Source organism: Ranitomeya variabilis, chromosome 8, assembly GCF_051348905.1.
Source record: "Ranitomeya variabilis isolate aRanVar5 chromosome 8, aRanVar5.hap1, whole genome shotgun sequence".
Taxonomy (NCBI): Eukaryota; Metazoa; Chordata; class Amphibia; order Anura; family Dendrobatidae; genus Ranitomeya; species Ranitomeya variabilis.
Genome location: NC_135239.1, coordinates 189,407,694 through 189,427,087, shown reverse-complemented (window position 1 = coordinate 189,427,087; position 19,394 = coordinate 189,407,694). Strand labels below are relative to the sequence as shown.

At 46.2% G+C, this 19,394-nt stretch overlaps 1 protein-coding gene across 2 annotated transcripts; it reads left to right on the top strand.

The window, feature by feature from the left end:
• The first annotated feature begins 510 nt into the window (after positions 1-510).
• On the top strand, positions 511-17,704 carry ASB14 (ankyrin repeat and SOCS box containing 14). Of its 2 annotated transcripts, XM_077278551.1 has the most exons (10): positions 511-920; positions 2,022-2,152; positions 2,287-2,339; positions 3,871-4,002; positions 4,296-4,454; positions 4,894-5,139; positions 5,796-5,967; positions 7,444-7,987; positions 9,371-9,524; positions 16,808-17,704. In XM_077278551.1, exons 2-10 carry the CDS (start codon positions 2,031-2,033, stop codon positions 16,984-16,986), a joined length of 1,761 nt encoding a protein of 586 aa, XP_077134666.1. In that variant the 5' UTR covers positions 511-920; positions 2,022-2,030; the 3' UTR covers positions 16,987-17,704. The 2 variants fall into 2 exon arrangements, with proteins under 2 accessions (XP_077134666.1, XP_077134665.1); XM_077278550.1 differs by lacking the exon at positions 511-920 and having other exon boundaries at positions 988-2,152.
• Positions 17,705-19,394: the final 1,690 nt, after the last annotated feature.

Sequence of the window (19,394 nt, the reverse complement as noted above, 5' to 3'; positions counted from 1 at the left end):
GCTGTTTTTTAAATACACTTTTAACCTGCCTGGCTTGATGAAAGGGAATGGAGCTGAGCTGCTTCTGGGAGAAAACGGTCATATTTTTCTTATTTATTACAGGCCAGGGAAACCTTGCTCTGTTAGAGCAGTGAGGTAGCCACTAAGCCCGGGGACGGGAACGCCTGTGGTCAAAAGTCCCCCACTTAGTATAGGACCCCTTACACAGTATAAGAGTCTCTACATAGAATGAGGGCCCCCATAGTCCCTCAGTCAATATAGGAGCCCCCCACTTAGTATAGGACCCCTTACACAGTATAAGAGTACCTACACAGAAGGAGGGCCCTCACAGTCCCTCACTCAGTATAGGAGCCCCCCACTTAGTTTAGGACCCCTTACTCAGTATGAGTCCCTACACAGAATGAGGGCCCTCACAGCCCCTCCCTCAGTATAATGGCCCCCATCTCTACACATTATATATTAGGTATATATTCAGATTTTCAGACAACGTTTAGAAGCGTCGGGGGTTATCAGAACTGCTGGCAGCCGGTGTTCCTCAGCTGTGCTGCAGATCATTTTTGGCGTTTTCTAGCACATAAACCCCTTGTCGCGCTGCGCGGAGAAGCGTTGAGTCCGGCATCTGCAGCCTCCTCTAATTCCTCTCCTGTAATCCACCTGATTGTGTTACCAAACATAGCTCAGCCACGTGACGGGGGGCAGGAGAAGGTCTGCGATGGGGGGCAGGAGAAGGTCTGCGACTGTCCCATGATCCAGTATTTATAGGTCAGCGGCAAAGTCCCTGTTCATGTCTGCATCAAAACAAAACTAATGCTGAGGAATGGAGCCGTCACGTAGAGAGGAGAAACTTTCTGCTTTGTAAAGATCGGATCAGCGAAGGTGGATGAAGAATTCTCGAGATCTGCTGAATACGGGGAGGCGAGGTAAGACGTCAGAGCCGGAACGGGGGGCTCATAGGAGATGTAGGGGGCTATAGCCATGATGCAAATGTAACGGACATACAACACGATATAAGTCCCGGTAACAGGTGCAAACAATGGCGTTGTCTGCAGTCTATATATGACTGACTAAAGAGGCGCTGTCTGCACTGCAATGGTGAATTATAGACATGTTAGTAGGGAATATTGGCTTTTATCAACTTCTATTATGTGAGATATGAGGCCAAAATCACCATTACTCACCAGTTAAATCCCCTTCCTCTCCTCTCCTCTCACCTGCAGTCCTGTACTGATGAATCCCTATCCATCGTCAAATTTATAACCACTGCAGACAGTCACATGTAATAATACATCAAGTGGCTGCTTATAATATGGATTGGCTGCATCGGTCACATAAATAATAATGAATCTAGATCACCGGACTGGGGGTTTAATAAATTAGAATAGGTTGTTTCCTTATTTTAGAAATAATTTAATTCCCTTAGCCCACTTTCTTAAAATCCTGGACATCCCCTTTAATATAAGACCCTAAAATAAACCAAACCTTTCCATGTACCTGCATAATTTTATTTAATCATGCACCTTCATGTATAAGCAATTTTTTTTTTTTATGTAGGATATGAAAAACGTGCATGGATGAGATATAATGATATTTCTAAGTCATTTTGTGGATCGATTGTTGTTTTCTGATCCGAAAATCAAATCCCTAAATTGATATATTTCGCCCTTCCTGCAGCCACCACTAGGGGGAGCAAACTGGATACTGTTTATCTATTGAACACTATAAACCGCATGCATCAAGCTCCCCCTAGTGGTGGCAAAATGTTATGACTTAAAGTGAACATATCTCCAGAAAATGACATTATTTCACATCAAGTAAAAAAAAAAAAAAAATCCTAAATATTCTAATCTCTCGTATAATAAAATAAGTTGTTAAGATACAGCAAGTTCTCCAATGCCATGAACCACTACAGACCAAGGGAGCCAGCTATATTGATAATTTTAGACATTTTCCATGATATTACAGCATGTAGTAATATAGAGGGACGGATGAGATCATTTCTTGTTTCTTCTCCCTATAACCAGTGTGAAATCATGGATTTGTCTACATTCAGTGATGATCTGGATGACGATGTCGCGGCTCAGTATGTCATCCATCAAAGCCTTCGAGAGGTTTACAAGAAGGATTCCATTGTGGAAGCCGCTGAGAACTGCAGGTACGCTGTCATTATTTCTGCGTTATTTTAAAGATCTGCTTCAATAAAGATTAGTTGCAAAATAATTAATAATTATAGATGACCCAATGAATTTTTAAATAATAATATGGATTTTATTTTCTTACCTTTCTCAGCTCCTACTTCATCAGTTCTGAACATGACAAGATAGTAGCGGCTATTCGGGTCGGTACGTATCAATACACAACAGGATATTCACTGTATAAATAGTGCTCTCGTATTCGGGTAGTACAGAGGAATTTATATATATATATATATATATATATATATATATATATATATATATATATATATATATATACTTTTAAAAAAATCCCAGGGTATTCCCATAGTAAAATGTAAGATCAAATGTGTGTCCCTATGGTCCGCGCTCAGCCAGCTGTCCACATAAAAATAGGAGATGTTCCTTATTGCCAGACTAAAATTACCGTGAACCTTCTGACAACAACTGATCGCTTTTTTTCTTGGCTTCTAAATCTACAATCACACGTTCCGTATATTCTAGAAACATCTGAATCGTGATACAGCAGCAGTGAAATACAGTCATGGCCGAAAGTGTTGGCGCCCTTGAAATTGTTCCCGAAAATAAAGTCTTTCTCCCAGAAAATGATTGCAATTATACATGTTTTGTTATACAAAAAAAAAAAAAAAAACAGAGAAAAAAAGGCAAATTGGACATAATTTCACACAAAACTCCAAAATTGTTTACAAAAATTGTGGGTAAACAACTTTGTTTCCAGAATGTGATGCTCATTCAAACTCACCCGTGGCAAGTAACAGGTGTGGGCAATATGAAAATCACTCCTGAAACTAGATATAAAGGGGACGGCAGAGAAAAATTGATGAAAGGTTGCAACCCAGGATAGTCCGGATGGTGGATAAGCAGCCCCAATCAAGTTCCAAAGAAATGCAAGTTGTCCTGTAGCGTCAGGGTGCATCAGTGTCAGCGAGAACTATCCGCCTATACTTGCAGTTATTTATTCCAAAGGGTGTGCAACTAAATATTAAGTTAATGGTGCCAACAATTTTGTCCGACAAATATATAAGCTTTGTGTGAAATGATGTCCAATTTGCCTTTTTTTTTTGTGCTGTTCCAATAAAAAACAAAGGAAATAAACGTGCGGAATATAACATGTGTAATTGTAATAACTTCCTGGGATTAATACTTTACTTTCTGGAATAATTTCGACGATGACAACACTTTCGGCCATGACTGTAGATAAGATCCTAATTAATTTGATCTACATGTTGCTAAAAATCTTTGGTGAAAATTTACATGATTGTAAAAATCTGCAGAAGGTCAATTTTCATTGTGAAAGGATTGCAGATATCACCCAAAATCTGAAAATTTGCCCCAACTCCAAAACTGAATCCAAGGTGATAATCTACTGCTCTGGAGTTTGCTGCAAATAATCTGCTGTGTGATTGCAGATTTTTTCATTTTCCTCATTGATGTCGGCAGGGAGAATCCTCGGCAAGTCCCTGCATTTTCTTTCCACCGTTCCTACAGTAGTGATGAGCTTGGGTCCTGCATGCCTCCCCATCCCCCAACGCTGAGAGGGGCCGGTCCCGCGGTGTGCGCCATATTGATCAGACACTTATCGCTTATCCTGACCCTATCAGCCATGCTGTCAACAAACTGATCAATAAAAAATCAGGAAATACCTTTATTGAGTCAGTATTACTCCATGTACTTGCAGGCGATGAACAAACGTTAGAAAAGTTGTGCGTCCATCAGTCAGCATTTGAGGAGGCCGATGACAGAGGCTGGACTCCACTTCATGAGGCCGCAGCTCAGAAAGATAAATCCATCCTGCAAACGACATTCAAATGTGAGGAACTTGGGCAAAGCTATCATTTACAAACATAGCCGATTATTTGTAAGGCCATGTTCACACGTTCAGGTGTTGGGACTGTCGAAACATGCAGCCACGGGGACTGGAACATGTTTTTTGAGAATGCCGAAACATGAGCATGCTCAGATAACACCTTCACGTTCGCTCATCGCTGCTCCTGACCAAATACTAAACGTGTGGCCTTAATATTAGAACGAAAGGAGAAACATTTGCAGCCATGCTCAGACATGTTTGGTCTATATTACTTTTACCCAATTTTCTTCCCTCAGCTTCCAGCTACAGAGTTTGGGAGCAGGAGACCCTGAAAGGTGAAACCCCCCTGTTTGTTGCCGTTGATCACAACAGACTAGACAATGTCAGCTTCCTGCTGGCAAATAACTGCGACCCGGACGCCAAAAACGATACAGAAGATTCTCCACTTCTTATAGGTAATTGAAGAGGTTTTTCTGGCTGCGTTTGTTAAAAAAGGCACGTTCACCACCCTCCCCAGGTCCACGGTTGGATCTCCTGGCGTGTTGTTGTCTGCGGTGCTGACGTCACATCGACACTGCAGCCAATCATTGAGATCAGCAGATCTGCCGATGTGGACAGCTGACTGGCTGCAGCAGTGACAACGTGGCGTCAGCACTGCAGACAATAAAACACTGGAAGCAGCGGTAGAGGTTGATTGTTGGACCTGTGAAGGGTGAATAAGGCACTTAAAAATACAGCCGGGGAACAGGGGTTTTCCAAATTTGTACCAAGTCTACGACATAAGAAAAAAATACTTGCAAGGCCCATAACAATTAGTTCTGCTCAGACTGAACGTGCGGTGGGCCGAGCGCTCGGCACGGATTAATTATTCCTTATTTTCTCCTGTCTTTTCAGCGATACGCCATGGATCTTACGATATAGCGTCGCTCCTACTGCGCCATAATGCTAACGTAAATTTAACATGCACTGATAACAGGATTGCTCTCCATGAGGCGGCGAGGCTGGGGCGCAAGGACATTACGGGTCTACTCCTCCGGTCAGGAGCCCACCCCGACTTCTCCAGTAACTTTGGCTTTACGCCTCTGGCCCTGGCCGCGCAGAGCGGACACACGGATGTGATGGAGCTGCTCGTTCAAAAAGGTAAAAAGGTGTCTGGTTTTATCCTCCTATTAGGAATCAAATTTGGGTTGAATTTTTGGGAATTTGCTGAAACCGAAAAATGTGAAAATTTGCGCAAATGGCAAAAATTGGCTGTCACCATTTTCCACGTTGCTGTTGATCAGGAGGGACAATCGTAGCCATGTACCCCGGTAACGCTGAGGGGGCAGTATACAGAATGCGTCTGCACATATGGCATCCAGGCTCCTCGCCAGGTAGTGAGGTTATGTAAGACTTGGCACACGGTATGAGATGGGCGCAGGTTTGTAAATGGATATTGCGCTTTGCCCAATAAATCAGACGGGGTAATGACGTGATATAGATAGTCCACCTGGTCTAACCTGGGGTGACCCTGGCCTATTTTAGGGTAACCCAACTGTTGATTCGGGTTAGACCAGGTTCAGACGGTAAATCGTGCCAGTCACAACCACAGCTTGCAGACATGACCGGCTCCTTGTGCTCATCCGCATGGTGGGCAGGTGCTGGAGTGGCCTTAAATTTTGGTCCATAGTCCATTTTACATATCCCCGGACTATGAACCTCAACCTGTAGACCTGCCGCGTTATTCCAGAGAAGGCAAATATTGCTTCCCCCATATATTCCTTCCCGACTTACCAGTCCTTATTCTCTTGCTGTAGGAGCCAGCGTTATGGCACAAGCCTCCGACTCTGCGTCCATCCTGTTTGAAGCAGCCGCCGCTGGTAACCCGGATGCTGTATGTCTACTCCTGGAGTATGGAGCAGACGCCAATATACCAAAACACTCAGGTCACTTACCCATACACAGGGCGGCATACCGAGGGCATCTCCTGTGAGTACGCATTACTGCTATACTATTCTGCACTTTTTATTAGGAAACAGCGCCCCTTGCCTGGCAGGCTGTGTTTGGTATTGCAGCTCAACCCTATTTGAGTAAATGCACAAGGGCGCTGTTTTTGGAAATTAAAGGATACCAGTTACCTACTCTATGGAAGTCTGCCACTTACCCTAGTGAGATAAGAAAACATATCGCTCTCCGCCAGCCAGACGGAGGATTTGTACGAGCCCTACTTGTACCCTGGTCGTATTGTCCTGTATATGAAGCAGACAAAATGGATCAGTCAGCCTGCTGCCAGCTCCAGCTTTCTGCAGAACATGTCTGTCATTTACAGGAAGAAGAGCTGATGAGTGGAGCTGTGCAGTAATAATCATTCTCCCCGACCAGTGTTATTATCCAGTAGTATTAGCGCCTAATTAAAGTAGCTGCTAAACGACAGAGTCAGCATCACCCAAACATTATGCGCATTAACGCCGAGATATCTTAAAGTGCTTTGCTTGTAACATTACTTAAAATGATCCCACTGATGCCCTTCAAAAACGTCACTAGATCAGACCCTCATTAGCGATCAGGCTATTCTGGGACGTGTAGTTGTACGAATGACACCAATAGAGATTGATGTAATGACTTCTAACTCACCGTTACCATCAGTGGCTTTTTCAGTTTTTAGTGATTTTGTGGAAAAGACAGAACCTGGGGGCTGGTGCACTGATGACCACTGGTCCCTTACATGCCCCTTTCCACAGATCCGTTCCTTTTGCTATAGAAAGAAAGCCCATGATAGGTTAATTTCTTGAATTTGACTGTTTTCACACCAAGGAAAGGAAAGTGTCATTCTACAAGATACATATATATCCAGGGGCCCTAAATCAATGGTCCTCATTGGACCACCCCCCAAAAGACAGGACACTGGATATTGTGTTGTGGCCGCCACATGATCTCCGGAACCTCTATGTAATGACTTAGATGCTATGGTCAATTTTCACCGCGGCATCTAAGGTGTAATCAGCCAGCTCCAATTACACCAGTTATCGACAGGTGTAAAATAGCTGCCACCTACCAGGTATGGGGTAAGCTTAGCGAGAGCGCCAGCTTCATACAACTCCTCCTGGCTCATGCTATGTATTTTTCGCGCTAATGAACAGCGTAGACATGAAACACGCTCATCTGGAGGCCAATTTCACACGTCCAACATTCACGGTCTGAGCATGGACAGCAATATTTTGGCCGGCTACCGGTCCTCTCAGCCTCATAGACCATCGGACTGATGCCACTTCCGACCCACATTGAGTCCGTGCATGGCGGTCCATACTTCCACCATGAATGTCAAGTATGAGAATATGTTCTCCTGATGTTTGAGGACTGCAGAGATTCGTATCTGGGCATAGTCTCGGATAGTTCTGGGGTGGTGGTACAGATCCCGTACGTCTATGTCCCCTGTTAGTAACGTTTTCCATCTGTCATGTCCAGGGCTTTACGAAAGCTGATTCCAGTTACTGACATTACCGCGATCAGAAGAAGTGGCATCAGTCCAGTCCACTCGGCCGCGGCAGGAGGACACCCCGAGTGCCTGGATCTTCTCGTCCGATCTGGTTTTGATGTAAATTTTATGCTGGCCCAAAGGGTTCGCAAAGGTTACGACGATGAGAGGAAGTCGGCCTTGTACTTTGCTGTTAGCAATAATGATATTTCTTCAGCTAAGCTTCTCCTAGACGCTGGAGCTCTCCCCAACCAAGACCCCATTAACTGCCTGCAGGTGGCTCTAAGAATGGGCAACTACGAACTGATGAACTTACTGCTCCGCCACGGGGCCAACGTCAACTACGTGTGCAGAGTTAACCCTTTGCACTTCCCGTCGGCCCTGCAGTACGCGCTCAAGGATGAAGTCATGCTACGGATGTTACTCAACTATGGCTACGACGTCTATAAGTGTTTCGAGTGTCCGCATGGAAATAATATACATTCTATACTCGGCTATGAAGGATGGACTTCTACAGTGATCAAAGATACAATGGTATTTATTACATTCATCTGGTTATCTGACATATCTGCAGCGTGGCATTAAGGCCCGGGCTACACGCCACATTGGTCACATGGGCAGAGGTTGCTGCACGCGGCTCCTCCACCGCAGCATCGCACGAGTGCATGGGATTATATTGTGACCCGAAAGGTACCGGGACAAAAAATTAGATTTTTTTTTTGTGGCTTCCTTGTTGCAGTCGCAGTACCTTGAGTGTCACAGTGCAGCCCGACTCACTTACACAATGCGGCCATGTAGCAAACCTTGGCCAAGTGACCCGTGTCACAGCCTAAATGGCCATGTAGCCCCGACATTATGAGTACCAAAAACAGGAATGGTCTCCAGCCTTTACTTGGAACTTTCCTGTACAGACCGGCCATGTGGACAAGAAAAAAGGTCGCTAGTAGTGATAAGCGAGTATACCACCCAAGCAACGAGTATACTCACTTATCACTAGTGATCATTCCACAATTGTACATTCTGTTCCAGAATCCAGATCCAAATACTCTTTGCATAATCTTCCAATTTATTCCAATGGTAAAACACTTGTAAAGTGCACACGGAAAAAGAAACATGTTTTTCAGCTCCAATTTTTTTTTTAAATAAACTCCAAATTTAACTTCTGAATGAACTGAAGCAGAAAAAAAAAACACCAAAAACATGGGGTTTTTCTATGTAGATTTTTGGGCCTGAATAGTCCACATACAAGAAAACTCCTTTGTATTTGGGATATGAGAGGTAAGTAAAGTTCAAGCTTCATTCTACGGTTACATTGATCTTATTCTGACTCCGATCCCAAGTTTTTCAGTTTTTCTTTTCTATCAAATCCAAAATGTTATTCCTAAATACAATGCTAAATAAATAAAACTTTTGAGATTGTCGGGTGACATCCAATATGAAAACCACCTGCTAAGGAGATTTACGTGATATAAATGCCTTCTAATCTATGAATAGATTACTAAAAAAAGATCTCTTAAAGACCTGATGAGACAGGTGTACTTACTCTGAAACTTCATTTCAGAAGGGAAGGCTGGAAAAACCCTTTGTGTTTCCCTGCCTAATATAATATGCTCACCTTAATATCAGGATCGAATGGGTGTACCGATTTGGAATTTTCTAAGTAAGCACACCAGCCTCATCAGGTTTAATAGCGTTTGCAGTTCGGATTGTGAAATCTGGTAACAGATCTGCTTGCAGTAGAGGAAGAGACCCTGTAAAATAATGTGCTCCCCACATTTATAGTAATATGACATCACACACCACTTTTTCCATCCAATTTCTGCTCACGACAGCAGTTACCATTGGACGCCATTAAAACCGATCATGTACCATAAGTAGAAGTTTTTTTTCACCAATTCTCCCCCATCGCTTTCTCAGTTTTGTGAGGTCATCAGTCTGACGTGGCTGCGGCACCTCTCCGGAAACGTCGTTCGGGTCATGCTGGACTACGTTGACCGTGTGGACATTTGCTCTAAGCTCAGGGATACACTGATCAAGCAGAAGCTCTGGCCTGAAATTCACTCCATCACAAGTAAGTAACTGATGGTCATCCATTGCTGTAGTGTAAAGCACAGATAGATTAAAACTGAGCAGAAAGATCTTTAAAATCCCACACCCTATTAATGTTGACCCACATACCCTTTAAGGGGAACCTTTTCGCCTCTGAAAGTCTTAGTTACTCACCGGTTAACGGTGTTTTTCGGAGTCCATGACAGCACTACGGAGAGAGGGGATCCGCCCTTCAGGAACAGGAAACCTACAGATACATAAGGGCGGTACCTCTCCCACGCATCAGTTGGTTTACAGAGCACAAGAGGACCACCAAGGTTAATAGCATACATAATAAACAATGATACAAATAACTAACTATTCACTACCCGTGAATTATATAAATAAAGGAAGAGGTGTACACCCAGAACTTAAGAAGACGGGAGGGTATGTACAGGTGCTGTCATGGACTCCGAAAAACACCGTTAACCGGTGAGTAACTAAGACTTTATCGGTCGTCCATGACAGCACTACGGAGAGAATTACAGAGAGAGTAACTAACTAGGGAGGGACTACAGCTTGCAGCACCCTTACACCAAACGAAAGGTCAGAAGAGGCACCCAAGTTCAATCTATAATGGTTATAGAATGTGTGTGGAGAAGACCAAGTAGCAGCCTTACAGATTTGGTCGATCGACACCTCCAATCTTTCTGCCCACGAAGCCGCCATAGCTCTAGTGGAATGCGCTTTTAGACCTTCAGGCGCCGGCTTGCCCTTTGAGATGTATGCCAGCGAGATAGCCTCCCTGATCCATCTAGCTAAAGTAGATTTTGATGCCCTGTGACCCTTCCTACTACCCTGATAGGACACGAATAGGGCGTTATCTATCTTCCAGGGATCAGTTACTGCCAGATATTCCAGGATACATCTTTTTACATCTAAAGTGTGTAGCTTCCTTTCCTTATCGTTAGTAGGATTGGGGAGGAAGGATGGAAGAACTATTTCCTGTGTTCTGTGGAACCTGGACACTACTTTAGGAAGATATGCTGGATCAGGGGATAGTATCACTCTATCATCCCTAAGCTGCATGTAAGGGGGAACCCTGGATAATGCTTGGATGTCGCCTATCCTACGCGCCGATGTTAGGGCCACCAGGAAGGCTACTTTAAGGGATACATTTTTAATAGAGGCTGATGCAATTGGCTCAAATGGGGCCTCTGTCATGGCTGAGAGGACTAGGTTCAGGTCCCATGGCATGACCCTATTCTTCACCATTGGCCTGGACCGTTTTGTCGCTCTGATGAATCTGCTGACCCAGTGATTCTCAGCAATGTTGCAGCCAAAGAGGGCCCCTAAGGCTGATACCTGCACTTTAAGTGTATTTGGGGATAACCCCATATCTAACCCTTTCTGTAAGAATTCTAAAATCTGGTCTATTGGTATTGACTGACCAGCTATTACCCCCGAGTTTTGAAGGAACCTCTTCCAGATCCTAACATAAATCTTTGTGGTGATTATTTTTCTGCTCTTCAGCAGAGTGTTAATGAGGCCCGGAGAGAACCCCCTATCCTTTAACAGCGCCCGCTCAAAATCCACGCCGTCAGATGAAGGCCAACCGCCCGAGGATGGTAGACTGGGCCCTGGGACAGGAGATCCGGGATGTCTGGCAAGACCCATGGGTCGGATATCGACATAGCCCTCAGGCATGGAAACCACGTCCTTCTGGGCCAGAAGGGGGCAATTATTATCACTGTGGCTTTGTCCTTCCTGATTTTCCTCACCACCAGAGGAAGTAGAGACAGGGGAGGAAAGGCGTAGGCTAGCCTGAAGTTCCAGTCTATGAGGAGGGCGTCTACTGACAGAGGATTTTCTCTGGGGTTGAGAGAGCAGAATTGTGCCACTTTCCTGTTTTCTTTTGTGGCAAACAGGTCTACCTCTGGTTGACCCCATCTTTCCACGATGAGGTTGAAGATGGAGTCGTTCAGGGACCACTCTCCCTGCCTCAATGTGTTGCGGCTTAAGAAATCCGCCGTAGTGTTTTCTGCCCCTCTTATGTGAAGAGCCGTCAATGAGAGAAGATGTTGCTCTGCTAGATGGAATAGACGATCTGCTACGCACATTAGGGATTTGGAACGAGTCCCGCCTTGGTGATTTATGTATGCCACGGCGACCCGATTGTCCGAGAATACCCGCACGTGGTGGCCCTGTAGATAGACAAGGAGTGATTTAACTGCCTGTTCCACAGCCGTTAACTCCTTTAGGTTGGAAGACATTTCTATCTGATCCCGATCCCAAAGCCCCTGGATCAATGTATCCCCCATGTGAGCCCCCCATCCAGAAGGGCTAGCGTCCGAGGTGACTATACGAGTTACATTATATTCCCAGGGGACCCCTGTGGACAGGTTCTCTTGGACTAGCCACCATCCGAGGGATATAATAGCGTCTTGGGATAGGGTCATCAGGCTCTCCAGACATCCCCCCAACCTTTTTTGTTGTAACAGCACCTCGCCCTGAAGTATCCTCGTATGATACTGGGCCCATCGGACCGCTGGAATACAGGACGAGAGAGAGCCCAACAGAGACATGGCTCTTCTAAGGGACATGGTGGGGTTTTTAGAGGCATTCAGCACCTGAAGGTGCAAGCGATCAATTTTCTCTTGAGGCAAACGGCATTCCTGAACCTGGGAATCCAGGGTCAGGCCTAAAAATCGCTGCACCGTCATGGGCTGTAAGCGTGATTTTTTGACATTTAGCATCCACCCCAGACGCTCCAGAGCAGACATCACTTTATGTAACTGTTCCAGACAGTGATCCGCCGTTTTACCTACGATAAGGAGATCGTCCAGGTAGGGGATTATTAGAATGTTGGACTCATGCAAGTGAGCCATAACCTCCGCCATAACTTTGGTAAACACTCGAGGGGTGACCGATATACCAAAGGGGAGGGCCCTATACTGGAAGTGTCTGATTACCCCATCCAACCTTACCGCCACCCTCAGGTATCGTTGGTGACCTGCATAAATGGGGATATGGTAATAGGCGTCCTTCAAATCCAATACTACCATAAAGCAGTTTTTAAACAGCAGCTTTATTGCGGTGTTAATAGTTTCCATCTTAAATGATTGGACGGTCAGGAAATTATTAAGAGCCCTAAGGTTAATAATTGTTCTGAAGGAGCCATCAGGTTTACTTATTAGAAATAGAGGAGAGTAGAATCCTCTACCCTGTTCTCCTTCCGGAACCTCTGACAGGACATTCTTACTGAGCAGGTCGTGAACTTCTGCTTCCAGGGCCGCCTGTTCTGCTGGAGAGGACCTGAGTGGGGTAACTCTGAAGAAGTTCTGAGGGATGGAGGAGAACTCTAGCCGCAGACCCGTAGCTATTAACCCCAAAATCCAATCACTACTGGAGATTTTGGACCAGGCCGGGTAGAAGGCAGATAGTCTACCTCCCACCGGGGCGACTAGTCATTGGGGTGGTTTTTTGACCTCACGGGATGGCTCCTGACGTCCTCCACCTCCAAACATAAATCCAGTACCTTTCTTCTTTTTCTCATCCCATCTGCTCTGGTCTCTGGCTGGTCTCCTCCGAAAGAATCTCTTCCCTGCGAAGGGACGCCTGTAAGAGGTAGTTGGTAGATTGGGAAACTTTTTCTTCTCGTCTCCAGCTTTCTCCAGCAGTTCGTCTAGGACTGGACCAAACAGGTATTCCCCTTCGCATGGGATAGAGCACAGACGGGATCTGGATTGAAGGTCACCTGGCCAACATTTCAGCCACAGGGCCCTGCGTGCTGCGTTTGATAGTCCGGCCGCCCTAGCCGCCATTCTTGCCGAATCCGCAGATGCGTCCGCGAGAAAGGCAGCGGCATTCTGAATTGTTGGCAGGAATTTCAACATAGAGTCTCTGGAAACACCGCCTTCCAACTTAGACCCTAGCTGATCCAGCCAGACCATCATCGATCTGGCTGCACATGTCGCCGCTACAGCAGGTCTCAGGGCACCCGCCGACATCTCCCATGTCCCTTTAAGGAATGAGTCAGCCTTCTTATCGAGAGGGTCCTTTAGGGAAGCCATGTCGTCGAAGGGGATAGATGATTTTTTAGACGCCTTAGACACCGCTGCGTCCAATTTCGGCGCCTTATCCCATGTATTCACCATGGGGTCCTCAAAGGGATATCTGCGTTTAAAGGCAGGTGGAAAAGAGCCTTTCTTCTCCGGTTTTTTCCATTCCCTTTTGATGAGGTTCTGGACCTTGTCATTGAGCGGAAAAGACCTACGTTTTTTAGGGTCTAGACCGCCAAACATTAGGTCCTGTGTAGAGAGTTCTGGCCTTTCATCAGCCACCCCCATGGTGGATCTAACTGACTTAATAAGTTTGTCCATTTGGTCCAATGGGAAACAGAACCGGTTAGACTCCTCTTCCGAAGAGGACGCTGAGGAGACAGAGGCGTCTGACTCATTCTCCCTACTAGGGCCAGCGGACAAATCCGACTCTGAGGCGCTAGGCTCCCTTCTTCTTTTGGAAGACTCCCCCCGGGACAGGGATTTCAGGGAATCTTTCACCTCCTTCCTGATAATCTCCCTAAGGCTTGATGTGAAATCAGGAGACTCTTCCGCCACCTATGGGAGCGGAGAAAAAGGCTATGTAATTTATCTGGCGCTACCGCTATCAGTGTTCCCATCAATTTATTTCCTACCGTCTGCCGTACACACGACTGACAAAGTCTCTTAGGGTAGGCGTCTGGCAAAGGGCAAGCGCATAGCGCGCACTCCTTGTTTTTTGATTTACCAGCGCTTTTTTTCCCCTACGGAAATAAACATAGGAAAAGACTGCATCAGGGTACATTCACGAAGATCTCTTACCCAGGCAGTAGCGGTAGGTACCGGATTACTGGGGGGTCGGTCCAGATCCTTCTGCTTAGATCTGCGACTGGTCTGGTTACTGCGTCCGCGGGTCTTCAGCTGGGGGTTCGCATGGGACTTCTCCGAGGATCCATCCTGCTCCTGCTCCAGCAGACCGACGGCAGCTTCCGGCTCATCCATAGCTGCAGATGGGCTCACAAGCAGTGCTGCAGCATTTTGTTTGGCTATAAATAGCCCTCCCCCGGATCCGGAATCAGTGCAGGTGTGTGGCCAAATCCACCCCCCCGACTTGCAGGTGACTGCTCCACCCCCCCCTGCACCCAAACGCCCCCGCCGCATGCAGGACAGCGGCGTTTTTAGAAAAAAACCGGCCGGCGTTTGACTTCCGGTTTTGGCCCCGCCCCCTGCGCGTCACTTCCGGTTTCGGGCAGAACGCTCAGAAACGTGCCCGGAAGCCTGGGAACGGCGCCGCCGGACCCCCCAGCCGCCCCCCCGCTACGCCACCGCCGCTTCCACGGCCGCAGCCCAGCGGTGACCGCGGCAGAGGCCGGCGTCCGACCCCCAGCTCCGGTCCCGAATCGAAAGGAGCACACAGGACGCCGCGCTGCACCGCACCGACGGGGAGAGTGGGGAAGACCGAGGCCCAGGGGGGAGAGCGGACCCCGGGGGGGGGACATACTCACCTGCTGACCACTGGGGATGGACCTCCTCCGGACGTCGCTCCACACTGCACCGCTCACTGTCGTGGAGCCCTACCCGGACCCACCGTGGCGCTTCCAGGGACCCGCACTGCCCGAGGTAGGAGACCCCCTCGCTACCTGGGTCGGACAGCCGGCCTGGGTATTGATAGGAGAAACGAAGTCGTATCTGCAGGGAATCCTGTCCTCCAGGAACAGGAAACCAACTGATGCGTGGGAGAGGTGCCGCCCTTATGTATCTGTAGGTTTCCTGTTCCTGAAGGGCGGATCCCCTCTCTCCGTAGTGCTGTCATGGACGACCGATAAAATGTTATTTATCTGCAGGTAAATAATGTTACAATGCTACCTGTCCGCCTTACTGAAAGTGCAGCTACTGGGAGAAAATTAAGTTATTTCTTACCAATAGCCGCCGGCTTTCAGTCACTCAGGCGTGCACGGAGCAGCCACAGTCAACGCTCACTATTCTGTAAGCACGACCCAGCACCTTGATTGACAGCTCGCACTGCACATACACGCCGCACTGCAAGCTGTCAGTGTCAGGGTGTACTCACAGCTGACGCCTACAGTTTAGCAACCCAGTGACTGAAAGCCGGCAGCCAGGAAGCATTGCAATGCTATTCACCTGCAGATTAGCCCTGTTTCTGTGATAAATGGCTTTTTCAGAGGTGACCGGTTCCCTTTAGCACTTCCAATTGATACATTTAGACATACAGTTGTGTGAAAAAGTTTGCCCCCTTCCTGATTTCCTATTCTTTTGCATGATTGTCACACTTAAATGTTTTCAGATCACCAATAAATGTAAATATTAGGCAAAGATAACACAATCACAAAATGCAGTTTTTAGATGGTCTTTATTATTAAGGGAAAAAAAAAATCCAAACCTACAGGGCCCTGTGTGAAAAAGTGATTGCCCCCTAAATCTAATAACTGGTTGGGCCGCGCTTAGCAGCAACAACGGCAATCAAGTGTTTGCGATAACTGGCAATTAATCTTTTACATCGCTCTGGAGGAATTTTGGCCCACTCATCTTTGCAGAAGTGTTGTAATTCAGCCATATTGGAGGGTTTCCAACCATGAACCGCCTTTTTAAGGTCATGACACAGCAACTCAATCGGATTTAGGTCAGGACTTTACTAGGCCACTCCAAAGTCTTAATTTTGTTTTTCTTAAGCCATTCTGAAGTGGAGTGAAGTCAATGTTTTTTTTTTTACTTTGCCCAAACTTCAAAACATAACACTATAAGGGGGTATATAGTGCCAAGTCGTCCCCCATCATAGGTGTAACTAGACCGAATGGGTCTGGTTATCTTCTGAAGGTCAGTCTCCACAAGGAGAAACCTTACCCCTTAGACCTCAGTCCAGAGCCCCTCACCTAGCCAAATCAGTTCTCATGCTTCGCACTGATGAGGGCCAACAGCCCGAAACACCGTGTCTGCGAATTGAGATACTGATTTGGCTTTTATCCTAAGTTATATTACAAGACTCGTTAAAGGGTTGTGACTTGTAAGATCGTTACTTACAACAGGTGGCGCTATAGAGCTCAAGCCCTCTTTCTGTCTGAAGAGGCAATTTGCACTTCTGAAGGATAGGCACCCAGTAGCACTTGGAACTGCTGGGACCCCTATGGAAACACCACTGTTTGGGGGTTTGCTCACATAAAAAAATGCAAAAGGGAAGACGATATGTTGTTATGGAGGAATGGAGAAATAAAGGGGAACAGAAACATTTTGGATATGACATTTCCCAGTTTCCTTTTTTTCTCCCCAGCCAATCCGCGCTCCCTGAAGCACTTGTGTCGTCTGAAGATCCGGAAGTGTATGGGGAGGCTTCATCTGCGCTGTCCGGTTTTCATGTCATTTCTGCCACTGCCCAACAGATTGAAAGATTATATCCTGTACAAGGAATACGATCTGTACGGACAAGGGAACTTTGTGCGGAGCTGGTGAGAAGCCGTAAGGTGCAGCGGCCGGACATTCCCTGGATGAACTCGCTACTTCTTCATCTTTCATGAACGGTAACTTTCCCCTATTGATGGAAGCAGAGAATCCGTCGGGTCGGTGTTCACTTTTAGCTGTTTTCGGACAATCCATTTTACTTTTATCATCAATCAGGTGGTTATTAAACTTGGGCTCCAACCCCTGAGATCCCCATTGCTTCGGAGAATCTGTTTATAGCATTGTGCAGAAAAGTTTCCAAACTCTTAGACATCTCGATGGAAAAGGATAGTGCAAGAACAGACATTCGTGGTTCCTCGAATTGGCAGGGGGGGTCCAGAGGTTGGACCTTCTCTCCACCAACTTATTGGTCTTCAGCCTTCCTCTGGATCATCATAGTTGGACACGAAGGACTTGTGTCTTCTTTTCTATGAAACTTACTCCTAAATCACATTCTATAAGTAAACAAGAGCGGTCATGGACAGCCCCCTTTAAGAGAAAACTACGGTACCTACATGGACTGAATATTAAAAAAATTAAAATTAAAAAAATTGTCTTTCTGGTAAACTAATAAAAAACAGACATCAGAGGACGAGGATATTTTGCTGATCATTGTGCGCAGTTTCCGTGTAATTATTGTGACATGTTAATAAAATGCATATAATTTAAATATTGGATGTGGTCAATATCTGGGAAATTCTTCAGGCCGGGGTCACCGTACAACCGTATGTTCTCCCATCCAAGAGAATAGCGCAGATTATGTGGATCAGAGTGTGATCCAATTATCTCAGATGGAAATTGGACTGCACTCAGATGTGATCCGAGTGCAGCTCGATGTTTTCTACAGACTTATTTATTGACTTGCATGGCCGAGTGCGTGCGATCCGAATATCAGATGCAAATTGAGCTCGCTGCGGTTTTTTTCCTTTGCCAGATTCTGTCCAAGACAAAAATCGGACATTTGCGCAGCCCCATGGTCCAATGTTGGTCCTAGTGTGATCTGGTGTTTTATCGGATAGCACTCGGACCAAATTTTTTTTTTTACTGTGCACCCTTACGCTTGAATAAACAAGTCTCATCCAAATTCTGCACATGCTGCTATTTTTTACATGGATACTCGGCCCTAGTGAAAATACGGCCATCTGACCGGCACTACTGCTGTTCGTGGGAGGTCAGATTTTTTTTTTCCCCAGGGACATCACCGAGACCGAAAATACGGTGGTGTGAATGTAACCTTAGGGTGTGTGGAGTCAGACGGCCATATAAATCGGAAAGCAGCGCACAGACTGGCCGGCGGCTCTCCGGACTGGAACGTGACAGCTTCGTGTATTTCCATGCAGCTGTCACACTCGGGTGGGGAGAGCCGCCGGCCAGTCCGTGCACCGCGTTCCGATCTTGGTCTGACTGCGCCATTATTGAGAGGTTTTTAGATTTAGAGGAAGATTTGGAGCGTTTCTGCTTAAAAAAAGTGCATGTGCACCCAGCCGTATAGTGATGAGTGGCTGCAAAGCGCCACCATCTATGGAGGATGCACCTGTATGGGTGCCAAGGAAGAGCAGACGCAAAACCAAAATGGAACCACCCTTTTGAACTCCTCAGTCGGAGTTGTGAGAAGGTTACTACAGTAAGGTGATGGCTCGGGAAGAGATGCAACATCTAACCTAGTGCAACCGTGCCAAATACCAGGAGGTATAGGACACACATATGTCCACCCTTACCTTTTTTTCTTGGTTTATTTTGCAGGCTGCCATTTATATCACATATAGTATAAACAGCTCCCCACAGAGTATACCGAAAATAATTGTTTTTTAATTTTTTTTTTAAGCTGGAAATCTTGCCCCGCTCATCCTAGGATACGTAGAGCCAAGAGAAGAAGCTTGTGTAAACCAAGGAACTTGGAATTTTAACAAATAAATCCACACAGTCGGTTTAGTAAAATGCTTTCTTGTGCCGTTATCACATATAACAGATACATACAGTACACAGAATCTCCAGAAAGGATCGACAAGAGTCGGAAAAAGTCTCCACTACGTAGTGTTCTATACAAATCGCAAACACTTAAATCTCAAGGCATGGTCGAAGTCTCGGGACACCCAGCGTGGAGGACAGAAACGCCTAGAAGTGTCCATGGCGGTAAGTTCCATATAACCGTTATACTACGTGTATTTTATGACTGGAGAAGATTGCCCAACTCCAGCTATTCAGTGCATGGAAAGGCGGTCTCGAGGCATGGAGGAGCATACAGTCGACAGACGGGAATTCATAGTCTGTGATATATAGGATCAGCCAAAATGTTTTCTAACCTGCACCTCAAGATCCAAAATATATGGCTTTCCAGTAAATGATAAAATGCAAAAACTCCCTAAAATAAGAGCATCTTTAAAAGGGGCTGTTCAGGTTTGGGATGAAAGTTCAGAATC